At 33.9% G+C, this 27,269-nt stretch overlaps 1 protein-coding gene across 1 annotated transcript; it reads right to left on the reverse strand.

Moving 5' to 3' along the window:
* Positions 1–3,587: 3,587 nt before the first annotated feature.
* On the reverse strand, positions 3,588–4,485 carry LOC101251236 (uncharacterized). Its single transcript, XM_069293167.1, has 3 exons — positions 4,189–4,485; positions 3,950–4,141; positions 3,588–3,839 (listed from the first exon to the last, which is right to left on the reverse strand). Exons 1-3 carry the CDS (start codon positions 4,483–4,485, stop codon positions 3,588–3,590), a joined length of 741 nt encoding a protein of 246 aa, XP_069149268.1.
* Between the last annotated feature and the right edge of the window lie 22,784 nt (positions 4,486–27,269).

Below are 27,269 nucleotides of genomic sequence, written 5' to 3' on the forward strand. Positions count from 1 at the left end.
TATATATTTTGATGATCATGGCCTTGTCGGCATCAATTGATATATTATGATGATTGGTCTATCTGATATATGTGGAGTATGATCATATCTATCTACTTGTGATTAAGGTGATAGTATGTGTTCTTCCATTGATGTTGTTAGATGATCATGTAGACTATGACTATGTCCTTGTGTGTGTAGTCCTAGAATTGATGCATGGTTTTTCCTACTTGGTTATATAACTCTTATGATGGTTATATTGATGATTCTATAGTAGTATACAGGCTGACCTATAGTCTTATGTGCTTCTTAAATGATATAGTACATGTTATAAAGTAAGGTATTGGTAATGCTTGTTTTGGTTGACTCGTGTCCTTTACTTGATACCTACTAAATGTAAATATGATATGTCTTGACTTAGTATGATAAATCTCCTTAGTCTTGTATATGTGATAGACATGTGCCTCGAACATAGTAAGAAGGTCAAATTATGTGGAGCCCTCAACCTAGTTGAGAGGTTATGATATCCTTGAAGTCAAAAACCGTAATGGTATCCTTCTTGTGTGAATGGTGAACTTAAGGTTGGTTGGATGGAACAGCATGAAATCATCCTTAGGAAAGTCATTAAGCTATCCTCTTAACCATTTTAGGGAAACCGTAGGGAACCTCTCTGGTAAGGTGAATGTGATTGGGTTATGAACTAGATTTGAAACCTCTTCATGTGATACTTTATGTGAATTATTCTATGAGAACAAAGTCTAGCACTGAGTGAGTATGGTTTGGGAAGTAGCTATAGTTAAGAATGAGGCTAGAGTGCAAAGAAACCTTTCATATTCCTTAACCATATGCCTATATGGGATGTGTCCAAGTTCTTCCGTTGGCAAGTAGAACACCCTCATCGGCATAGGTTACAACTTTGGATTCCATGCTTATCTATTATGGTCTATGTTTGTTATAGTCTATTCTCATCATATGGGATACCTACTAGTATTTGAGAAGTTCTATGAAGTTTAGGTAGTGGTATGAGATGCTACCTAGACATTATGCAATTGGGCTTTGAAGGTGTTAGTGAGTGAGTCCCTAGGTCTTCTCCAAGGCCATTACTTGAATGTCCTTATGTGATGGATGAGACTTAATGAACTAATGAAGTGATGACTTAAGTTAGAAAGCATGTAAATGTATGAGTACCTAGTCTAGAGTAAATTTAAGGATTGTCTAGTTAAAGTGTGAAGGGGGCATAAAAGATGGTCTCTTCATGTATTATCTAGGGAAGTCTTAAGAATGACTCTAGCAAGGAAAGTGGGTTGATAAATTAGACATGATCTAAACTTAGGAAGTCTTAAGGATTATTTAGGTAATCTTGGAGAGGGTGTATGGGCGTTATCTTCTAGAATTACTTAAGTAAGTCTCTTGATAACCTTGGTGAGGAGAATGACATATCATATATGTTATGTGTTTCGGTGTGTGTTGTGTATTCATCTCATTATAGGTATTCCATGAGATCATTTGGGTTTGCTTAGAGAGATCGTACGGGTGGGCTCTCTTAGTCTCACTCAAGTGAGTCTTAGGATAGCTTTTAGTGAGAAGGTTGCATGGTAAAAAGGTTTCACTGTAACACTGAAGTAATTCACTGTAACATTGGCTTAGTTCATTGGAACATTATGCAATATGTGATAAAATGCGTATGTGATTTCTTATGTGTTTCTAAGGTGTCAAATGTGTTCTTATGCTTATACTATGATGTTTTAATCAAAAAGAGCATATTTCCATTAAATGACTGTTATCATGATTTTATGCATCAAGTCATAGTTAATACATGTGTTTGTACTAAATTTATGCTTTTATCTATCTGTAAAGTGATTCATACGTCAAGGTGTTTTGGGGAGCGAAGCTTGGATTATAGGATCTTTCAAGAATGTTTGAAGTATGTCCTCATTTGACTCTAGGGCATAGATGTCTTTAGAGTTTCTTTGTTAAAGCATTGTAATAGACTTAATAGTGTTATATTTCGATTGTATGGGCCGTGTCCCAAGTATATTTCGAGTGTAAGATTTGATGACATGAGATTTAGTATTTCCTTTAGTTTATGTGAAAGATATTTTGAAAGACAATTTGAATGTTTGTGAAAAGTTTTAATTCCGCACTACATTTCATTTAAGTATATGCGATGAATAATGCAAAAGGGTTTGTATAAGACCTCCGAGAGGTCAAGTACACCGGTCCATCTCCGAGATTGCCATATCTTCTAGGGTATGCTATCGGGATGTGACACGTTTATCGAAAAATGTCAATGTTTTTAGCGAGATTTAGCAAAAATGTCATTTAAATGATGACATTTTGCTACAAATGTCGAATATAATATGATATTTATTACAAAATGTCAATGGTTTTAGTGAAATTTAGAAAAAATATCGCTTATATAGTGTCATTTCATATATGTCGAATATACTATATATTTACTACAAAATGTCATTGGTTTTAGTGACCTTTAGAAAAAATGTCACTAAAATACTGAAATTTAGAAAAAAAATGTCACTAAAATAACGACATTCATTGAAAAATGTTGTTGTTTTTAGCGACATTTAGCAAAATTGTCATTGAAATGAAGAGAGTTTGCTATAAATGTCGAATAAAATATGACGTTTATTACAAAATTTCATCGATTTTAGTGACATTTAGAAAACAATAATCGCTAAAATAGTGATATTTAATATGAATGTCGAATCTATTATTACATTTACTTCTAAATGTCATTGATTTTAGTGATATTTAGAAGAAAAAAAGTCACTTAAATAGTGACATTTAGAATAAAAATGTAACTAAATAATGACATTTATTGCAAAATCTCGTTGTTTTTATCGATATTTAGGGAAAATGTTATTTAAATGATGACTCTACAAATATTGAATATAATATGATATTTATTACATAATGTCATTGATTTTACTGAACTTAAGAAAAAATATCGCTTAAGTAATGACATTTAAAATAAATGTAGAATATATTATGACATTTACAGCAAAATGTCATTGATTTTACTGAAATTTAGAAAAAAAATGTCACTAATATAGTGATATTAGTTGTAAAATGTCATCTTGCTCGGTAATCTCCTCACATAGTACTTGGTTAGAATGATCATTTTTTTTATGTATAATGAAGATATTAATTATCTAGATAAAGCATGTTTTTAAGATATGTATAGTATTTTGTAGTTTATATATTACATTCTGATGTGCTACTTATATTAGATCTTATTGTATTTTTTAGGATCTACTTTTTTATTGAATGAAAAAATTTCATCTTCTTCATAATATTCATCCTTTTCTAAACTGATCGAGCTCAATTCTAACTATTTAGTGAGAAAAATCTAAACATGCTCCCGTAATATTACAGATGTAAAGGTATAATTTTATTTTAATTTACATGTAAGTATATTTTAAATTACATGAATTTTACTGGAAGAACTTGACAAGAGTTTCAATCAATTCAAATTTTGAGTATATTAATCATGTTAAAAAAAGTTTGTTATTAACATTAAATTAAAAAAAAGTTAAGTTTTATTTAGAATTGGGATTATACATAAGTACCCCCCCCCCCCCCCCCACAGACTATAACTCATGAAGCCAGTCCATACCAAGAATGACATCAAAGTCTACCATGTCTAACTCAATTAAATCAGTCATAGTACTCTTGCGATTGACAGAAACAAGATAATCACGATAAACTCTCTCAGCTAGAGCTGACTCACAAATAGGTGTAGAAACACTGAATGTCTCATTAATTTGCTTAGGAATAATATCAAAGATCATAGCAACATATGGAGTTACAAAAGATAAACTCGCTCTTGGGTATAGCAAAGCCTAAATAGTAAATTCAAAGACTTGAATCATACCAGTGCCAACATCTGGCAAATCCTCTTGCTCTTCGCAATTATTGAGAGCATACAAGAGGTTTGTTCCTCCGCTAGTACCGGAAGTAGATCCTCTAGATGCACCCTCTTTGGTGGAGAAACGGATAAATATTGGGATCTATTGCCCCAATTACAATTTCCCTGCTTGTTCTCTAATAAACAACCATTGGATCCCTCATGACAAGTATCTGAGTGGTTCTTACCACACTTTTCGCAAGCAGGAGGCTTATTTCCCCCTTGCGCCACACTACCCTGTGAATATGCAGGTTTAAGTCCAGAATTGTGACCATAGTACTCACCTTAATTCTTAGGTGTAGGTGCACTAGCAGTTGATGGAGTAGGACCCTTCTGTTTTTGTTGGAGAATGACCGGTTGTCATTACTCTTCTGCTGCCCAAACTCATTCCCTGTCTTAGCCCTCTTGTGCTTAAACTCCTCTCTATCTCTCAACTTTTCTTTCTCTACCTGTTTCACATAGATCATCAACCTTGAAATTTCCTTATCCCCAATGAGCATTGTTTCCTCAACCTTTTTTCTTGATATATGTTCTAACCCGGCAACAAACAAACTCATTCTACTCCTCGTGTCCCTAACCATCTCTAGAGAATAACGAGATAGTTGGGTGAACTACAACACATACTCATGAACACTTATAGAATCTTGATTAAGTGTGAGCAACTTACATACCTTTGCCTCTTTAAAGTATTAGGGAAAGAAATGCCCCAAGAAGGCCTCCTCGAAACAAGCCCAAATCACAGGTGGTGCATCTTCATCTCTACCTTCTTTCCACTAATCAAACCAAGTCCTAGCAACACCAATAAGTTGATAAGAAGCTAGTTCAACTCTCTCACTGTCAGCAACATGCATTACCTCAAACACCTTTTTCAGTTCCTCCATGAATTTTTTTGGATCCTCAATAGTGGTAGAACTAGTGAAACCTGGGGGTTCAATATCAAGAGCTGACGAATCCTTAAGCTCCTTTTTGTTGAACAACCTGATTAGTCATACTCAGCATCATAATTGCCTCTCTGAATTCGGCATTAGAAACATTTCCCTGGGTTGCAGTTCAGGTGCATTGGGTACCTCATGTACGTCAATGTTCTTTCTAGACCTCTTGCTAATCTTCGTCGAGGCGTGGTAATCTAAAAACATGAACAAGCACGACTTAGAGAGAAACTTTTTAGAGATCACACTCTAATGCACGAAAGGAATATGAAAAAGTAAGAAATTTCCTACATGTTGCAGAGCTTCATAGACTTCCTAAGACTCTTGAGCTTTATGCTCTGTTATGAAGTTTGTCATGCCCGAGCCTAGACCCTAGACGTGGCTAATAATCGCAGACCATTGTTGGCCCAAAGAGAACCTCATGCATGTCTTACTTAACTGAGAGGAAGACTACATGCATATTTATAGGAGTAATAGCATCTAACTGAACTAAAAAATAACATAATCTAAGAATTTCGAAAGATTAAGCATTCAACTTGTTCAAAACACGCAACCTAAGTCTTTAACATAATAGATGAAAATGAAAAGACTCAAAGGACTAACATTTGATTGTTTATCTATGAAGACTCTAAAACTATGATTGATGTTGGTACAAACCCATCACATCCTAATGACTAAACTAGAAAGCAAGTAAAATAGTCGGTCGGGATGTAAGGAGGCTCACCACTGACTCTAGAGTTCTCAACTAGATCAACGGTACTCTAGATGCCGATACTCGTTACCTGTGTTTGCATCATAATATGATGCAAGTCAATAGGCATCAATATATTGAATGTACGAGTATGCAATTGGAATGCTAAACAACATAGGCTAGAAAGAATTTGAAGCAAACTGAAGAACGTACCTGGCTCAACTCTACTCAATATAATGGCTCACTTCAATATAAAGCAATTGAAAAGAAAGTGCAATATAAAGAAAAGTCGTTTAAAAACATGTTGTAAACTGTGTATGTATGCAAAGATACGATTAAATCTGAGATGTATGTACAAATACAAATAAGTTGTGTTTCCCCAATTCGGTAATCAATACTACTCCCAAGATATATTGACTCTTATTTTTTTAAAACATACGTCTTCTGTGATTTGATATTAGTGCTCAAAAACTAAACTCAAAGGCTTAGTTTCCCTGCTTTCTTCATTTAGAAAGCTATAACTCTTTTGTTAAAACTAGCTCGAAGGCTCTTCGGAAAGATCAGTTAAAGTTCTTGTTTAAATGTGAAAACATTTCCTCTAAACCTCTTTGGGAATATATAGTCCCCATATACTTCTTTGAAGAAATAACTACACCCTTAAGTCTTTAAACAAAGTTTAAAACATTTGTGAAAGACTTATGAAAACTCGAAATGAAATTCTCTTAATTGACTATTGACTTTGATCTTAACTCTTACTTGAATTTACTCTTAATCGATCCTTGAATTTAAATATGGATTCGAGGATTATGATTTGTGTTTGGAAAGACCCCATGATGTTTAGTATTGATTTCTAATAGTTAAACATGACAAAAGTTACAAAATCACCGTCTTGGAACAAGTCCACAATGCGGAGATGATCCTAAATAATTATACACAAAAATTAGTTTTGAGATAGTGGATTCCACATCTTGTCCACGACGCGGGGTAAATTCTTACCCACAAGGGGAACAAGTCCGCGTGGACCCGGACTTGTTTGACAAAACCTGCCCAACTGTTTCCTTCTATCTTTTCCAGTCCTAATTCACCTAAACTCGAATATTTTCCTCAAATTCATTTTAGATTCCCATATCAATCATTAGTACTCAGGAACCTAACTCAAAAAAACTCTAAAACTCAATTAAAAGATCTCAAAAACTCCGTAGTTCAATCTAATTCAAGAACCACATTCAATTTCAAGAATTCATGTCAAGAACATCAACTTTCAAACTCATTAAGGACGAATTGTGTTGAACTAAACAAGTTTGGCGCATGGAGAATGAACTCAATGCAATTAAAGACTTACATATATGGTAGTATCGAAATCTTGAAGAAATCCGCAATCAAAACGATCGTTCTAGTTTTTCATCTTCTCTTTTATCTTGCATTCTTTCTCCAAAAACCCTAAATCTAATTTTCAAAATCGTAAAATTAATAATATAAGTTTATCCCCTATATTATATACCAAAAATATTCTAATTAAGTTGGATAAGGAAAACACCAAACTATCCTTAAATTTTCTGGATGGACTTTCCTTATACCAACAACCCAACCTTCAAAGGGCATAACTCATTCATCCAAGCTTGGAATCACACAAACTCGGTGGCGTTGGAAGGATTGTTTCAAGGGCTTTCCAACCTTATCTTGAATCATACCTAAATCATCCTGACTAAATTTCAAGATTTTTAATTCTTTCAGAAAATGACTATTTCCTAATTTAAGATTCTTCCTAGTCGTTTAAATTTGCGAGATGTTACACATTTATTCTATACATTAATACAACTCCGTACATACTTTTCCAAGATACCCAAGTGCCCCCAAAAACAATATAATAAGGGAGCCACTATCAATCCCAAAAATACATTCAGCATAATAGGAGAATATTGAACTCAAGGATTTATAACCATACATGAGTTCTTGACAAATAAATCTAAAATTGTCCGCCCAAAACCTATTTTTAAAAAAAGGCAAAAATGGGAAGTAACCTTACCTTAGTTTCTGGAGATTTATCCTTTAAGCTTGTACTTCAAGAACTGATAATATCCTACAAACTTTTACTTGAAAAAAATGGACAATATTCAAGAACTCTAAGGTCTTTTAAGGTTGTTGTGTTAATCCAAGGAATCCAAGAGAGAAACTTAAGAAATCTGAAATTTTGCAACTTAATAATGAAGCAAAAGATCTGATCTTTATCCCTTTGAAGAGGAGGTGCATTGGCTGACTTTCTTGTCCAATTTTAGGCCATATATTGTCAAGTAGGTGACCCACCTACTTGGCCTTTAAACTTGGGCCTTTGTGACTTCAACACTTGTTGGGCCTTGCCACCAATTATCCCTCTATTCTTGTCTATTTGGGCCATAATAATGCAAGTAGGTGATCCACGTAATTAGACTTTTCAACTGTGCCTTTTTGGACTTACGAATAATGAGCCTTGGTTGTTCATTGCCCCTTATTCTTCTAATCAACTTGGGCCAGATTAACTCAAATGAGTGGTAGTGTACTTGGCCCAATAACATGGTCAAAAGAGTCTTAGTAGGTGATGCATCTACTTGATCCTTTAGGTTTGTCAATAAGTCAAAGTAGGTGATGCACCTACTTGGTCCTTTGAGTTGGTCAATAAGTCAAAGTAGATGATGCACCTTCTTGTCACCTAATATCTTAGTTAAGTCAACCAAGCACCTCAATATTTTATCCCATTTCTAGACCTTAATACATTTAGCTTAACTTAAAACTTATATACACTATGCCAATTGTAACACCCTGTAGACAAAACACAACCAGCTTTACAGAAGAAAATCTACAAGTGCAACCACGGTCCATCCTGCACAACCGTCAATAGGATCAGAAACTCCCAAAAATTTCAGCCCAAAAAAATTGGTTAAGTCTTGGACGACGGACGGACTTACGGTCCGTAGGTAAGACGACGGTCCATATTTCGTTACCGTCGATCAATACTCCCTTCACCCACTCTCTTATAAGAGCTACGGATGACCATCATGATCCGTGGGTGGACCTATGGACGTCTGACCGTTGGTGGAAAATTTGCAGACAATTAAGGGGAAATATAGTTTGATCAACTTCAAGTGGTCATAAATATTTTTACAAAAACGAATTAGGTGTCCCATCACCTATCCACAGATAAATAATTTATTTATATTTCCATATTCACCGACCTTGCTAAAATCAGACTTCCGAGTGAAAAGTTATGCCCATTTTAGTAAAGGCTTGTCGAACAGGACATGTCGACAGACCCAACAACGGGGCGTCAGGCAGACGACGGACCGTCATCCTGGCAATCGTTTGGCCCGACAGCAACTTTCCCAAGGGTCATTTGGACCTTTCCAACTCGTTTAAACCCTAAGTTATGTCCTTTTGACCCTAAATAATCATATTTTAGTCAGTTTAAGCCTAGAAAAATAATTAAAACATATCCAAGTCAAATCATTAAATCAAAACATAGAAAATTAAAAGCAAGAGGAGAAAAAAAACTCAATAACCCTAGTTTAAGAATGCCACAACATCTAATAGTTTCAGCCGCGAAACCTAAGTACTTTTCCGTGGTTTTCATCACCAGGTATGTGGGATTTCACTAGTGGTCTCCTTTCACCCATTGGGTCCCTAGTTTTCAGTTAGATTCTTGATTCTCTTATCATCATTAAACCTAGGGTTTCTAGAACTTTGATAGAACTTCATGATTTAGTTAGATATATGTCCCAAATCATATTATCATATTATTACTCAGATTACCGCATGAATTTCATAACCCTAGCTATGTATTTCTTTAGTTCTTGAATTATACATGCTAGGTCAGATATTTCAGTTACTTCAGATATGTATGCCTCAATTATAAATGCATAATTACCATACCAATAGTTGCATTCACAGTTTGCATGCTCAGTTTTGAGCTTTCTAGTATTTACAGAAACTCAGACATAATCAGTAAATTTATACAATTCATTGAGAGTTGCATAATACCAAGTTGGACTAGGCTTCAGAGTACCCAAATAGTCCCAGAACTACTAGCCAAGTAGGTTGTAAGTCCCCTCTATGGGAAATAAGTTTAGTGATCATGCGAGCATGCCTTTATACCTTTCGCAGGGTATATTGGGTCCTCTCGATGGGGCGTATACATCGGACTCCACATTTAGCTCATGTGGTTTTATTGTCGATTATTAGTAGCTCCCACAGTTTAGTCAGATCTCTACATTGAACATTTATCAGTATATTCAATATTCAGTTTTAGCATGTTATAAATTGGTCATTGCATTCAGTTAGCTCAGAATTTAGTTTATCATGTCCGATTATTATACTTGCTTTTATGCTTGTTCAGTTATGTTTTATTTCATCTTTACTTTATCCTACATGCTCAGTACCTTTCAAGTGTTGATGCATACATGTGCTACATCTTTTCATGATGTAGGTTCAGGTTCTCATCATTCAGATCACACATAGATTGATTTTCCGATCTTCAATTCAGCAGATTTAGTTGTGAGTCCTTATTCTTCGAGAACAATAGTCATGGGTTTATTTCAGTTTTCTTTAAGTCATTTAGTTTAAGTTTTGCTAGATTTAGTCGGGGCTTGTCCCAGTATTGCTAGTCCCTTTTAGATGCTTATTTCAGACATAGTTAGATTCAGCTCAGTATTGAGTTAATATTTTCTTTGTATTAAACTCATTGTTTCAAATATCTTAGCTATAGAATATGGTTATTCCCCATATTTTCATATTAAATTATGATTTAGCTTCCGCATCAGTTTATTATCTTTTGTATGCTCATGATCATGCCAGCCGCATCTCAGGGTAGCTCAGGACGTGACAAAACTTGGTATCATAGTACTAGGATCAAGAGTCCTAGGATGTTATAAAAGCCGCACTGAGTAGAGTCTTTTTTCATGGGTGTGAAGTGTAACACATCTAATGAGAGAGGCTACAAAGTGTTTTTAGGAAAATTTCACTTTCTTGTTACTCTTATCGTGTGTAAGGTATGATCTAATTCCATTCTAACTCGACGTTGAGCGCTTAAGATCATGCCTTCTCATAAAGCTTAGGCATAGAATGATAATGCACCCAATTCTAACGCAGTTCCTCTCATACTAGATAAGGAAGTTCGAATGTAGGGCTTCAAAATGCAAATTTAGCTTTTGGCTCAGAGTATGACCAATCAGAACAATCAACAGGTTCTAGTTCCTACTAATAGAAATAATCGATTAGTGGCAGCCAAAGTTGTGATTTTGTTAGGATGATTTGCTGAAGTTTTTAGGGTCACAAGTTCGTAAGGACCCATAAAAGTTCATTGATATGGTCAAGAAAATATGTGGTGCGATGTAAGTAACTGGTAATGACAGGTGAGATTGGCATCTACCAACTCAAGGATCTTTTTTAACATACGATTCACTTAGTGGAAAGCCAACAGACATGACTTTGCCTTTTGTAACTCAGTATAGAAGTCCAATTCAATATTACTCCAGAAACTCTCTCAAAACATTTCTCAGCCTCTACTCCCGTCGGTGACCCAGTTATAGCTAGAAGGGTATACAGAAACTGCCCTATCACAGTCTCTCTGAAAGTTACCTTAGCAGATCAGTACAGCTAGAAATGATTGACTTCGATGTCGTTCTAGACATGGATTAGTTACACTCATGTTATGCCTCAGTAGATTGTAGAACTAGGATTGTTCGTTTTTAGTTTCCAGACGAACCAATCTTAGAATTGAAGGGTAGTAGCTTAGAGCCTATGGGTCAATTTATTTCTTACCTTAAGGCTAAAAAGATGATATATAAGGGTTATCTCTATCATCCAGTTCGGGTTAAGGATTCTAGTCTTGAAACGCCAATTCTTGAGTCAGTTCCAGTAGTTTGTGAATTTTAAGAAGTGCTTCCTGAAGATCTTCCCGGAGTCCCTCCCGAAAGGGAAATCGACTTTGGAATTGATCTCCTTCCAGATACCCAGCCTATTTCTATTCCTCCTTACAAAATGGCTCCAACACACCTTAAGGAATTGAAAGAGCAGTTGAAAGACCTTCTAGATAAGGGTTTCATCAGACCTAGTATTTCACCATGGCGTGCACCAGTGTTGTTAGTAAGGAACAAAGATGGTTCTCTCAGAATGTGCATTGACTATAGACAGTTGAACAAGGTCACAACCAAGAATAAGTATCCCATCCCCATAATTTATGACTTGTTTGACCAACTTCAACGTGCTATCCATTTCTCAAACATAGACCTCAGATCGGGTTATCATCAGCTCAGAATCAGAGATAGTGACATTTAGAAAACAGCCTTTAGAAGTCGGTATAGTCATTATGAATTTTTAGTTATGTCGTTTGTACTAACTAATGCTCCTGCAGCTTTCATGGATTTCATTAAAAGAGTTTTCAAATAGTACTTGGACTTGTTCATTATCATCTTTATTAATGATATCCTCATTTACTCTAGGAGAGAGGAAGAAAATGCAAGTCATTTAACAATTTTTTTACAGACTCTCAAGGATCGCCAGTTATTCACTAAGTTTAGCAAATATGAATTTTTGTTGCAATCTGGTTCTTTCCTTGGTCACATTGTATCTAGCGAAGGGATCCAAGTGGATTCACAGAAGATAAAAGCAGTGAAACAATGGCCAAGACCTACCTATGCTGTAGATATTAGAAGTTTCTTAGGTCTAGCGGCTTATTACAGAAGGTTCATGGAAGGTTTTCATCCATAGCCTCACCATTAACTAGGTTGACTCAGAAGATGGCCAAGTTTCAATGGTTAGATGATTGTGAGGAAAGCTTTGAAGAACTGAAAACATAATTGACTATAGCTCCTGTCTTGACTCTACTTGAGGGTTCAGATGGTTATGTGATTTATTGTGATGCATCCAGAGGTTTCCTAGGTTGTGTGTTGATGCAGCGAGGTAAGGTGATAGCTTATACCTCTAGACAACTTAAGGTTCATGAGAAGAACTATCAAACTTATGACCTCGAGCTTGCAGTAGTGGTGTTTGCACTCAAGATCTGGAGACACTACTTGTATGGTGTTCACGTAGATGTGTTCACTGATCATAAGAGCCTTCAGTATGTGTTCACCCAGAAAGAGTTGAATCTTCGCTAGAGGAGATGGCTTGTGTTCCTTAAGGATTATGATATGAGTATGCATTACTATCATGGTAAGGTGAATGTTGTAGCACATGATTTAGTAGATTATCTATGGGTAGTGTATCCCATGTTAAGGAAGAAAGAAAGGAGATAGTGAAGGATGTTCATAGGCTTGCTCCTTTGGGAGTTCGCTTATGAGTATATCAGACAGCGAAGCAACAGTTCAGAATGGGGCAGAATCATCCTTGGTAGTGGAGGTTAAGGAAAAGCAAGACAGTGACCTAATCTTGCTTGAACTTAAGGATGCATTCCATAATTAGAGAGTCGAGGTTTTCTCCCAATGGGAAGATGTTGTACTTTGCTACAAGAGTAGACTGTGTGTTCCTGATGTGGGAAAGTTGATACAGCATATTCTTGCAGAAGCCCATAATTCTAGGTATTCTATTCATCCAGGTTCCATTAAGATGTACCGTGATCTGCAAGAAGTCTATCAGTGAAATGGCATGAAGAGGGATATAGCAGATTTTGTGAGTAAGTGCCCCAATTGCTAGCGAGTCAAGGTAGAACATCAAAAACTAGAACGTATGAATCAAGAGATCGATATTCCTACTTGGAAGTGGGATGTGATCAATATGGATATCATCACAGGGTTACCTCGTACTCGCAGACAGCATGACTCTATTTGGGTTATAGTTGATACAATGACTAAGTCTTCTCGCTTTTTAGCGGTCGAGACTACAGATTCGGCGAAGGACTATGCCAAACTTTACATCAATGAAATTGTGAGGTTTCATGGGGTTCCTTTGTCTATTATCTCAGATAGAGGTCCTCAGTTTTCCTCTCATTTTTGGAGGTCATTTCAGAAAGGTCTTGGTACTCAAGTTAACCTTAGTACAACATTTGATCCACCGACGGATGGGAAGACAAAGCATACCATTCAGACCTTAGAGGATATGTTTAGAGCTTGTGTGATCGATTTCAAAAATAGTTGGGATGATCACCTTCCTCTTATTGAGTTTGCCTACAATAAAAGCTACCATTCAAGCATTCAGATGGCCCCTTATGAGGCTTTATATGGGAGTAGATGTAGATCTCAAGTTTGTTGGTTTGAAGTAGGTGAAACAGCTTTGATAGGGCCAGATTCAGTCCTTTATGCTATGGAGAAAGTGCAACTCATTAGAGATAGGCTTAAGACAGCACAAAGTCGTCAGAAATCTTATGTAGATGTAATGAGAAGGGAACTAGAGTTCCAAGTTGATGATTGGGTTTTTCTAAAGGTCTTACCTATGAAAGGGGTAATGAGATTTGGAAAGAAAGGGAAGCTCAGTCCTAGATGTGTAGGCCCTTACAAGATCTTGAACAAGGTGTCATATGAGTTAGAGTTGCCAGCAGAATTAGCAGTAGTGCATCCTGTCTTCCACATCTCACTCTTGAAGAAGTGTGTGGGTGATCCAGCCTTTCTAGTGCCAATAGAGAGTGTGGCGGTGAAAGATAGTATTTCTTATGAGGATGTACCAGTCGATATTCTTAACTTTCAGGTCAGAAGGTTGAGAAACAAAGAAGTCGCTTCAGTCAAGGTTTTGTGAACGAGTCAGTCCACAGAGGTAACTATTTGGAAATCACAAGCAGCCATGAAAGCCAAGTATCCTCACCTCTTTCCTTCCGATTCCACTCCAGCTTGAGGTAATAGTTCCTCTTCAGTTTTCCGATCATTCATGTGTAAATTCATTTTTGTAATCATGTTCCCTCAGTTTATACTTGCATTTTCAGCATATTTGCGTGTACTCGGAACTCAGTTCAGTCAGAAACTCAGTTCTCATTGTTTAGTAGTAGGGTTGGCAGCTCTCTCCCTCTACTTCAGCTAGTTTATTCTTTATTCGAGGACGAATGTTCCCAAGGGGGAGATAATGTAACACCCCGTAGCCAAAACAGACCAAAAACTAGCTTTACAGAACAAAATCTGCAGGTGCAACCAACGGTGGCATCGACAGACTGTAGCCTGACCTATGGTCCATCCTGTACAACCTTGATGGGATAAGAAACTCCCAAATATTTCAGCACAGAAAAATTGGTTAAGTCTTGAACAACGAACGGACTTACGGTCCTTAGGTCAGACGACGGTCCGAAGTCCTCATTCTCCGAGGACAATAGTCATGAGTTTATTTCAGTTTTCTCTTAGTCATTTAGTTTCAGTTTTGCTAGATTTAGCTAAGGCTTGTCCCAGTATTTCTGGTCCAGTTTAGAGGCTTATTTCAGACATAGATAGATTTAGCTCAGTGTTGAGTTAATATTTCATTTGTATTAAACTCATTGTTTTCAAATATCTCAGTTATAGAATATTGGTATTCCCCATCTTTTCAGATTAAATTATGATTTAGCTTCCACATCAGTTTATTATCTTTAGTATGCTCATGATCATGCCAGCAGGGTTAGCTTGGGATCACTTGTGGTCCTAGATTCCGTGTCCGCGTCTCGGGGGTAGCTCGGGGCGTGACACCAATTTGAACTTTAAACTCAAATACCACCATCTCAAGTTTAAATAATTCCATCAATTTCAACTTAATTGGGTCGCATTAATCTCTACGGACAATTTGCTTTAAACCTATTCTATTGTCACTAGTCGCATAGGAAACCGAGTTCATAACTATACCACAAGGGAATCTATAAGCGTCATATAAATAGAACTAGTGCACGTAGAATACGAGTTGTTACATGTACATTGACGTCTAATCCCTCAACACCTCAACCATGGCAACATTAAACACCGTCAAACTTCACACCAATATCAAATGGACACACGTTAGGATCTAGCTTCACTAGTTCGTTTATAGGGTCGTTACGCACCAAGTCTTGGGATAGTTTGAGTTGAATTATATATATAATTTCCGCATTATTTATATTATTAAATGGTTAATAAAGGAAGGGGCTTCACCTATTGGAAGGGGTATGTGCCTAATAAGATTTTTGATAGTGACAATCATACGTATTCATATGTTTAAACATAAATCATTTTAATAATTCATTATTCAAATCTAAAGATAACAAATTAATCATACATGTTAGAAACATAGTTGGAACTCAGTTTTTTTCAATTCTCAAGCCTTAGGGAGTTTTTTTCAATTCTCAGACATGTAATGATAACGAATGAGGCCTAAATAGAATTTGGTGTTGGGTATTAACATACCAACAAATTCATAGTGAAACAAACCGTAAAATTGGATAAATTATCTAACTAAACATCTTTTTTTCCCCTTATTTTATTATTCCCTACCATTTGAAAAAAATTACAAACTCCTTCTTTTTCTCAAATTCTCTCTTTTTTAGGTACATAATTTCCAATCTTCCAACTCCACGATTTTCTTTCCTTTTTCAAGCCTATAATCACTCCACTATGTCATTAATTACCTTTTACCACTATATTTTTGAATTTCAAATATTTTGTTTTTTCCAGATAATTGATTTCAAGTTAATCAAGAGATAGCTCTTCTTGATTCATTTTTTCTTTCCATTGCAACATCATCATCATCATCGTTCTTATTATTTTTTTGTTTTTTAATCTACAAAACTCGGGTACATATAAATGATGCTCCATCTTTTTGTATTGGGAATACTCATTTAAATTCAAATACTCAAGATAATGTATGTTGTATCTTTGATTGTGATGATGAAGATTTTGTTGAAAATAGATCTAAACAAATAAATGATCTGTTATTCATGAAAAATCAGGAGTTGGAGATATCAAAGTGAAGAAGAATTTTGACTTCTAAATCTATTGTGAAAAATGCTCAAAGATGAAAAAAAGATGAATTTTTCTTATCACGTTCGTCTCTAGCAAAAACAAAGGTTTCAAAGTATCTCGTTTATATTGATTCTTGAAGTTACAAGTTCTCAATGTATCAAACAATCCATTATTCATGAAGAATATTAGATTAGAGAAGTTAAAGTCGAAGAAGGATCTATCATTGACCTCTAGATGGACTATGGAAAAAACTTCAAAAAGAAAAGGAGAAAAAGATTGGACTTGGATTATCGTGCCCATCGTTACCAAATGTACATAGTCTTAATATGTCTACTTTATTTTGTTTCATAATTTAGCTTTCTGATACAATGAGTATATTTTATGTAATGTATCATGTTTATATTAATTATACTTTATGTATAACCTAAAATTTTTGGTACTTCAACTAGTGAGTTTTATGCAATATATCATAATATACTTATTATACTGATATATAACATAATATTGTTGATACTTCGACTAGTGGATTTTATGCAATGTATCATGATTGTAGTTATCGTACTGATACATACCCTAATGTTGTTGATAATTTGACTAGTGATTTTTATGCAATGCATAATACTTATATCTATTATACTTATACATAACCTAATGTTGTTGATAGTTCGACTAGTGGGTTTAATGTTCAATTCAAACGTGCTTGATATGTGAGTAATGCATAATGTAGCATTTTCTATATATCAAGATCTGTAATGTATCAATAATATTTTCCAATTATATCAAGTGAGTTTTAATTTTATTTCCTTCGAACAAGATATGCAATTTGGTTTTATAGGATATGCAATTTTTCAATCACATGTTTGTGATAAACATTAATTGTCATGATAGAAATATACATATTATTATGGTTTAAGTCATCGAGAGCCTCTTAAAGTTATCCGCATTATTCACTTAACTACCTAAACTAAGCCTTGTACCTATTGAACACCTCTAAACTTCGAATTGATACCTTTTAGACATTTTTGTTTGCTATCACACAAGAACTTAAAGTGTGTGACATACACTTGCGATAACATGGAACAATAACTAATTAAATTGTGACATATTTCATTTGAGTACATAAAATTATTTTAAAATATATTATAATTAAATATTCTAAAAGAAAAAAATTTAAAAACAAACATAACTTGCTCATCCCAACGACCAAAAACGTTCCAGACAGGAACCCACCGATCGGCCACCATAGTCTGTCTCCACATGGTGATCGCTAGCGAGTGATGAGTATTTTCACTCTATATTTATGTCATCAGCACCATAGAGGCTACATATCCTCTCCCTTTTATTTCGATTTGGTTATCGACATCAACACTATAACTGTAATTTTCATTTCATTGTTTTCTTCAAACATACTTAAGATAGATTGACATTTTTTATATTGTGGATGCTTCAAGGTTTGATTTTTCTAACAGTTTCAAAAAAATAATTTTGATTTGTAGTAATCTTTCCAAAAAAAAGTGGGGTTTGTCAAATTTTTTTACTCAATCTAATTTTTATTTTTTGGTTAAATTTCCTATTATGAATTGAACTCTTTTGAATTTTTCTATATTTTATAAGATTAGATATTTCATATTTGTCCCAATCAACTCTTCCGATTTTTTCTATTTTGACTGTCATTTGTTTAATGGTCACTTTTCCAACTACAATAATGAAGACGATATTTGTAATGCAAAATTATAGTAGAAGAAAAAATGAAGGAGAAATGGAATAGGGACGGTGGCAAAGAATTTGGCTGGTGAGGAAATGTAGAGGGTTAAGATGGCTTGGAATTGGTTAAGAAGACATTGTTAAGGACTTTTTTTATTAAAATTTTTGTTGGATTTTTAAATGTTGATATGTCATTTTCATTTGGCTTGTTAGTTAAATTTTTTGGATTCACGCTCTTTGAAGGGTGTATTTACACCCATGATGTCATGTCATCAGAAAGTAATTAACAGGTACATATTTTGAACAACAGAGGTGTTCAATAGGAACACTTCTTAATTAAGGTGTCCAAATGAAATATACATTCTTTTTCAATGCTACATTCACACAAACTAACACTACATGTAACACTACATGCATATGATACTTAATACCTATCACATAGTAATGTTGCAATATAATATCAAACACTTTACAAGCAATCTTACTTCTCTGATGTACCTGTAGGGTTTCAATACTTAGCAATATAGTAAATATATTAGGGATAATAATGTATCATGAGTAATATATCTATCTCAAAGAAAATAGATCATCATGATACATTCATAAAAATTAACACTACATGTATCATAAATGTAGTAATTACTACACTGTAATACATCGATCTAAACTCAAACACCTTATAGGCAACCTTTACTACTTTAATGTATAATGTAGAATTACAGTACTTAAGAATTTACTAAAAAAATTTAAAAATCTCAATGTATCACGAGTAATATACCAATTTGGAGATCAGATATCAAAAAATTCACTACACAATATTTCTCCACCTTTTTTGTGTGTCTTATCAATGCATAATAGATACATTGCAAGTCAACTCATGTTTCTTGACCATCAAGTACAAACTCATGAAGATAGTCATGATATATGTTCTCAAGAGTTTTGATAATTATGAATCAAAATTGAAAGACATTTTGATGAACTGGGACCAGAATTTTGAATCTCATTTTTTTTATCAGTTTGAATCAAAACTAAAAGGATCTTCGATGAACTGTAGAAAACTTTTGAATCTCAAACTTTTTTGATAATTTTGAATCAAAATTTGGAAGGATCTTTGATGAACTGCGAGAAGAATTTTGAATCTCAATTATTTTTTCGAAAATTGAATAAAAATCCAAAGGATTTTCAAATGATTGTATAGGGATAAAGCAACACTAGTCTTTGAATAGGTCAATCAAATGAGAGAACACTTTTCCTCTTGCACTTTCTCTTTACTCCTGCTCTTATGGCTTTCATTTCGGACTCATTTCATGCATTCACTCGGCTCAATCCAAGGAGAGAAAAAGAAAAATCAAATATATGGTGATTGTGTTGTAAGACCTTGTTCTTTTCTACTTGACATTTTTTATTTTCCTCAGTTTTTACGGCAATTTCGCTTCTAGTCCATATTGTATCAGATCTCTAGATTTTACTCAACGCATCGATCTCCAAGCTGCAATGACTGATGAAACACTAACAAAAGAAATATTTTGTCCAATAACTATTTCATCACTTCTATATATTTGATAACTCACCTCACTTTTCTGAATTCTTGAATGTCATAAAAAATAGAGATATCCACAATATATCAACTTAGTATTCATGCAATCTTTTCAAAGACAAAACTATTTCTCATTTAGCATCAATCCCAGCCACATAATATACAAACCACAGGACCAACATCAAATAGTTGTTGGTTGTAGCAACTATACTGGCGGATTTATGAAACTGAGTGTACATATTTATATGTGAATGTCGTCATAGAGGAAGAAAAGAGTGAAACATAAATATGAAGGTTCTCATAATAATAACATTTTAATGCCACTCTAATATATTATATATTTTATAACCTTCATAATTCATGTCGCGTACCCAAATTTTTAAATATCTCAATAAAATGATATATTTGTATTGTATTAATCAGTTTTTTCGAGTAATTTGAATTCTTCATGATTTGGGTTGTGATAACGGCTTGATAAAAATAATAAAAATTTAAAGTTTTACATTTGTGAATCTGTTATAGATTGAGATGAACTGATAACAATCACTTATACGTGAAAATGACAATTAGAATCAATTTTAGGTTAATATTCCTACTTAGTGCAACAACAATTTATTTTATGTTATAAATCCATTGAATTGTGTGGATTGTCCTCTACATATACTCAAGAATTAATTGTATTCAAGTATACATGTTTTTAAGGTTATAAGAACCATTAGGATAACTATGTATCTACAAAATTGTAACCTTTGAGAGTGATATCTCAACACTATAAATAGAGATATCACTCACCATTTGAAAGATACACTTGAATATAAGAAAATATCTCTTCTTCATCTCTATATCGTGTCTTCTTCTCTTTATACTTATATTGATATAAGCTTGAGTTTATAACATGTTATCAGCACGAGACTCTATCCAATTGAGATTGAGTTTTAGTTTTTCTTTTATTCATGTTTTGGTTGATCTCGTTATGAGAATCAAGATATTATATACATAAAATCATGTAAGTATTTTCTAAAATATTTTTAAGATTTAGAATACAATAGTGTTTGGTCTCTAACAATTACTACGAACCAAAGACATATACTTCTATTGGTTTAATATGACATGTTATATAATATTTCTTAAATTGAAGAAGGTATAAGATTTTAATAGCATGAGTTTGAATATTATTTTGATTCTTTTTAAAAACTCAAAGGGTGAGTCATGTTGTACTTCGGTCTATTATATTATTGGTTAAGGGTAAGACGGTGGCTTAAGTCTTATCGCACCAAAAGGGTAAGACATCAGGTTAAAGTCAGGATGCACCATAATAAAAAAAAATTAGGTTAAGTTGATAGATTTATGTTCTATCGCACCAAGAGGGTAAAGACATCAATTTGAGTTTTGATGCATCATGATAGGGTTCAAGTCCTATAGAATGATGACCTGACACACCTTATATGGATCAGACATTGATTTTGATTCAATGCACCACAGTGATGATAAATGATAACTAAGGAAAAATAATATATTTGATGAAATAAAATTCGTCTTATTGAATTTGCTCCAATCCCTAAAGCAAATGTGGTAGCAATATATGATAAGTTTGAAATCCGTTGAATTACTTCATTCTATTATATGGATGTGGTACGATAAATAATACATATGAAAGATGAGAAGTTATTGAATGTATGAATAAGGGTGTGGATAAACAAAATTATAGTAGTCATCATTGTGGTAATTATAAAAGGAGAACACAGTGAGTTCTCCAAATATTCCTTCAAACTGTAATGGCAATTTTTATCACCATAATGGTATGAATGTTCATTGGACTCGTGGTCATTGTGCGACCTAATAATATGATTAATTTATTTAAAAAAATCCTCAGTCAAAATAAATAATGTAAATTGATGGTTTTATGTATCTTTCAAAGTGATGTTGCGGTGGGTCATGTAAATATGTAAAATATAAAGGTATGACATGTTTAAATGGCTATACTCAACTCATGAAGAGATTGTGACTTGTATTAAACATTGTGGAATCTTTGCCTATTCTCGAAAGTGAATATGGAAAATATGAAGGAAGATATGGATAAGAGCAAATTCATGTATGGTTGAATATATATCACAACTGAATTCTACGGAAGAATTGAGATAAATAAATAAATTTTATTTGGCAAGAATGATCAATGATCGTGTACGTATATACGTCATTATGGTAAGTTTATTGTGAACTACCAAAAGTTCAAAAGAAAGAAATAATTTTTGTCTATAAAGGTTGTGGCCATGATCAAAATAATATTATTGTGTGGCAATAAAAATTTATAATTGGTTGTGTACCTATGATACACCAAAGGTAAAGCAAGAAACATTTCTTTCTCGTAAAAAAATTGACCAAGACAGTAATAATATAATTTTCTCCTTGAAGGAGATGGTCACCATATGAATGGTGTCATGAAATATTTGTTAGTACACAAAATTTAATTGCAAGCTCTAACGAGTTGTGTAATTACCAGAGGAATAATATTGGTGTTGTATAAAAATAAACTTTTAAATTTCAGATGAATTGAAAATAGATTACTACAACCAAAGTGGGTTATAACTACTTATATATAAGATTACCCATTTTTTCCTCTTGTTTGTTTCACACAAACGTGAGCATGTTGATGGAATCACATACAAAAGTAAATTATAAGTGTACTAAAATAAAGATCATTTGACATGACCAGTTGACCATTCTGGTTTAAATGTGATGCAAATGTAATTGAGAATTCATGTAGATTATATGATGAAAAAATAAAATGTTCTTCAAGAATTTTCTTGTGTTGTTTGTTCTCTTGATAAAATGATCATTATACCAACTTAGGTTGATATTGTAATCCCCTATAAATTTTGGAACATATAAAAAGGTGAATGTGCGCACGTTCACCTATCATGTGGACCATTTGCAACTATATGAACGATTCATTTATGAGATGGTTACATGTGATTTATTGTCAACTTACAAAATATATATATATATATATATATATATATATATATATATATATATATATATATATTTCTAAGGTTGTTCGCACGAATTGTTAAATTAAGAACATAGTTTCAAACTATGAAATTATATTGATAATGTTGATTGGTTTAGCAATAATTGTATGTCTCCGGTTATATCTAAACCTTGGGTACGGGAGAAAAATCCCAAATAAGATTTGCTATGAGATAAATTTATTTAATATGTAGCAACACATGTATGCATCAAGCCAACAAGGTTTTCCCATCATAATTTGGTTCAGTGTCATGAACCAAATAATTTTCATCTAAAGATTGAGTGTGCGATTATGATTTTAATTACTTCACCACACACAAAGATGAATTTTCAGATAAGGTTGGGATAAATGTTAGGTTTCCTAACATTAGGGGGAGAGATGATTGACAGTTGAAAATTACTTATGAGGTTAATTATAAATTATCTAGATCCTCTTCAAAAAAAATGTAAACTTGAAGTTCAAAGGATAATTTTTTTCATATAATGTTGCAAATCTATTGCAAAATGAATTTACTGGCTCTATGTTATAGTTTAGCTGCAAATGCTCCAATGAAAGGTCCTTGAAAGACAGAGTCTATGACACGCCTGAAGTGTAATAGACCAATCGATTCTGATATATAAAATTCTTTAAAGAAGGAGAGGAGCAAATGATCAATATGATCATGATAATCAGCAAAGTACTATAAGAAACACATTGACATAGCACTTTATAAAATGTTCAGAAAGGTTCAGGTACCTATAAATGGTAAGAAAAATAACGAGATCTCGATAAGTTATGTCATATTGTAATCGATATCAAATAATCGTCGACGGTATCTGTTATAAGAGGTAGCGCGCTCAATGAAATAAATTGTGACAAGGATCTTGAATTCAAATCTGCCATAGAGTGTGGATAAATAGATGATTGGTTAAGTAAAATGCATAATTCAAGTATATTTTGTTTCACTTGGAAAAGTGATGTTTTGGATTGATAGTACAAAAATCTTGGTATAATGTCAGTAGGGTACAAATTAATAATTGTGCGATTGTATAACTGTAATATATAAAGTATAGTTTATGCCTTGGGGCATAAAGGTTTTTCGCAAAAGTCCGTACATTATTGGAGATGTTTTATCCTATGGGGGATGCAATGAGGTTTGTTTTGATCTGTCAACCTATCTAAAACTTGAATGTATATAAACAATAATTGTCATGTCTATCTAGATAATGAAGGTTATTTGAAAAATCTTGAAGAAATCGAGCTGTTTGAAGTATATAAAGTTTAAAGGAAATTTTTTCAATAAAACTTCGATAATCCTTTTATGGATTGAAATAATCAAGGAAGAAAATGGTACAAAAAGAATGACCCTAATTGTTCTTGAATTTTATGAAAAGGTCAGGATCTGAATTTGTTATAGTTGTGTATGTTGATGACTTGAACGTCATGAGAACTCGTAAAGAGATTTCAAAAGATGTTGAGTGTTCGAAAGGGTGAAAAGGTCTTGGTAAGACAGAATGTTGTCTTGACCTACAGATTGATAATTTGACAAATGAAATACTTGTCCATCAATCAAAATACATAGAAAGGTATTAATGTGATTTTTTTAATGGATAAATCGCTCATTGAGTACCACAATGATTATGAGATCGGTTGATATAAATAAAGATTCACTTTGATCTCAAATGAAGGATTGAGCTTCTCGGTGATAAAACTACTTATCTTGGTGCAATTAGGGCACTAATGCATCTCGCTCACTGCAACGACTCGAAAGTACCCCTAGAAGTTAAAGAGAACCTATGGGTCGGAACAATTATGTACTTGACCTTTCGGAGGTCTTGTACAAGCCTTAGATATCATTCATTACATAAGACACGAAAAGTAGTGCATAATTAAATCTTTTCAGGAATAAATTAATAAAGAGAACATTCTTTCATAAAAGCTAAGGATTTCATCTCGTCTAAACAAGTCAACTTAAAGACACGATATTATATCTTAGGTACAAGGCCCTTTATATTAAATAAAAATACATAATAAGTCTTTAGAATAGAAACTAAGAAATACGACTATGCCTCCAATATATGAGGACATACTTACTCTTAAGAGAATCTTTCCCAAACTTGTCTTCTAGTCTTTAAACGCCTCTAACCTATACTAATTAAGTATAGAAAAGTATGGGGTTAGTACAAAACAATGTAATAAGTATGGCATATGCGAAAACATGTAAAAAGGAACATTTTTCGTAAAATAAGCTTTCATGTTAAATTGATAAGAAACCAACATGATTTAAGAGTTCAAATAGTATAAGAATCATCATTTACCACATAAAGTAAGATTTTCATAATTTTAGAACCAAAAGGTAATTTTACAGTAACTCAAGTTCATTTATAGTGAAACATAGAGAAACATTACAGTGAACCATTCTTCCCAAGCATAGTAAACTCATTTCCCTTGAGGTTTACCTAACCAAGTTATCCTAAGATTCCCTAAGGTAAAGATCCTTAAGACTACCAACCATAGCTTACCTTGGTGGGAAAACAAGTCACACTCTTGGTTATATATTTGAAAGACACTCATACAAGAAGGATTTCATGTAAGCACCCTTATCCATTAGGACCTATAAGTTACACTAAGTGCAATGTGAGAGTAGCATCTCGTGCTACTACTCCCACTTAGTGCTCCTTGAGGATTCCCTTGGATTAAGCACTCTACATTAGTCACTCCTAACTTCATCACATAAAACTTAGCTTTAACATACTTCCTTAACATTAGACCTTAAGTTATCTAACTTCATTGACAACACAAGATAGAAAACACCAAGACTCCCCTTTCAGAAGGTCTACTTAGTGCAATGTTAGATAGTGTCCCATACTACCACATTCCCTAAGTAGTACGTTCTTTTATATTTTGTGGGGGATTAGTTTTAACCAACATAGACCATGAGAGCAAGAAATGGAATCCCAATACTACCCTTATCGGATGAGGGTCCCCCCCCACTTGCCTAGGGTGGGGTCTTTTTCTTAGCTTTTGCATGGCTTTGTCCAATAGCTACACCTATGCGAGCGCATAGTGAAGGGATAAAGAGATTGCTACTAAGTAACCCACTCTCTACTAACAAGGAGCACTCATCTCAAGAGGTGCATTAGGTACAACATCTCTATTCACAATTTGCACCTACCCCTTCTTCAAATCCTCTCGGTACTAAGCATAACTCCCCCACAGAGTCTTAAACATTCATTCCTAAAGGTCAAGGATAACTTTTGGACATCCCATCTCAACTCGCAATGGGTATCCATCCTCCAACCTACATTAGAAAGCTCTTGGGAGGTAGTGAGGTTGCTACTAAACACTTCATCTCAACTCACAATGAGTGTTCACCCCAAAACTCCCCTTTTTCATTCATATTGTTTAACTTCATTGATTCATTCATTCAAAGTGTGAGTACATGTGAGCACACCTTTCACATAAATCATTAAATTCAAACATTGAATTCTCTACATGCTTACACATTCATTAATCATCTCTTACACACTAGCATACTCAACATACACACTTATTTCTTTTAGGCATAATCTAAGCAAGACATTCAATTCTAGTTTCACAATACATATCAACAAGAACCAACTTCTTTATCACTTCACTTTACACATTAGGCCTTCAAATACTTACTCACAATACATACCAAATATAACCAAATACATCAAGTAAACACCGATATATACCACTTCAGAGCAATTCATAATAAGAATTATTCAATATAAGTAACTCACCAATTAACCAAGACATCTCCACCTATAACCAATTTCTCAATAATTCATCATAATAAGGCCCTTAGGGCAGTATCTAAATCATAATAATAACATATGAAACCAAAACTCACACCTTAAACAAACATGTTCATTCAACCCACTCTTCAAGCTAAAAGTTGGAAATATGCATATACGGGAGTTAATTAGGATTTTGAAATTAAAATCATATATTAATATTAGAAAAAATATATTTGAATCATTAAAACACTTTAACAAGAAGACCCATGCTTGGAATCAAAACTAAGAAAAGATAGAATTTGCAAACCCATTTTGAAATCTTTTGGAAATGACTCCTTGAATGAAAGAGGGTTTAAGGATAGATACCATAACTCAAATGCAAGAAAATCTACTATGTTTTGATGAATAAACACGTCCAAACCAGCCCTCCTAGTTTTCCTTGAGTTTTAGCTCCAATGTTGACTTTGAGAGAGTTTGTCTTTAGAGATAGAGAGAGTTTTGAATTTTTGAAGTGAGGTATATTGTCTAGGTCTAGGACTTAAAACTAATATAATATAACTTTAAAACACTAAAAATCTGGTCCTAGGGTCATAAAAGACTTGGGGTGAATTTACAAAACACTCCAAGACAAAGTTGCAAAATGTGATAACTTTTAGGCAGTCCTCACAGACGGCTCCAACCAACGTACCATTTGTCCATCGACGGCCCATTGGTGGAGGGTCATTGGTTGGGACTTAGATACATTCAAGATTTTTCTTGCAGGTATAATCGACTCCCATGGTCGACAGACCGTTTGTTGACAAACGGACTGTCCATTGGGTCGTCGGTCGGTCACTACCTGGCAACTTCTTGCCAAGAGATGGGTTACTCTTCTAGGACC

The sequence above is a fragment of the Solanum lycopersicum genome, chromosome 2, assembly GCF_036512215.1.
Source record: "Solanum lycopersicum chromosome 2, SLM_r2.1".
Classification (NCBI taxonomy): Eukaryota; Viridiplantae; Streptophyta; class Magnoliopsida; order Solanales; family Solanaceae; genus Solanum; species Solanum lycopersicum.

Excerpts from the sequence above, each read along its gene's own strand:
- LOC101251236 (XM_069293167.1), bottom strand. The coding sequence starts at position 4,485 with ATGGTTAGGGACACGAGGAGTAGAATGAGTTTGTTTGTTGCCGGGTTA. Across the intron at positions 4,142-4,188 it reads ACCTACACCTAAGAATTAAG|GGTAGTGTGGCGCAAGGGGG; the intron begins GTGAGTACTATG and ends GCATATTCACAG. Across the intron at positions 3,840-3,949 it reads ATCTAGAGGATCTACTTCCG|GCTTTGCTATACCCAAGAGC; the intron begins GTACTAGCGGAG and ends TTTACTATTTAG.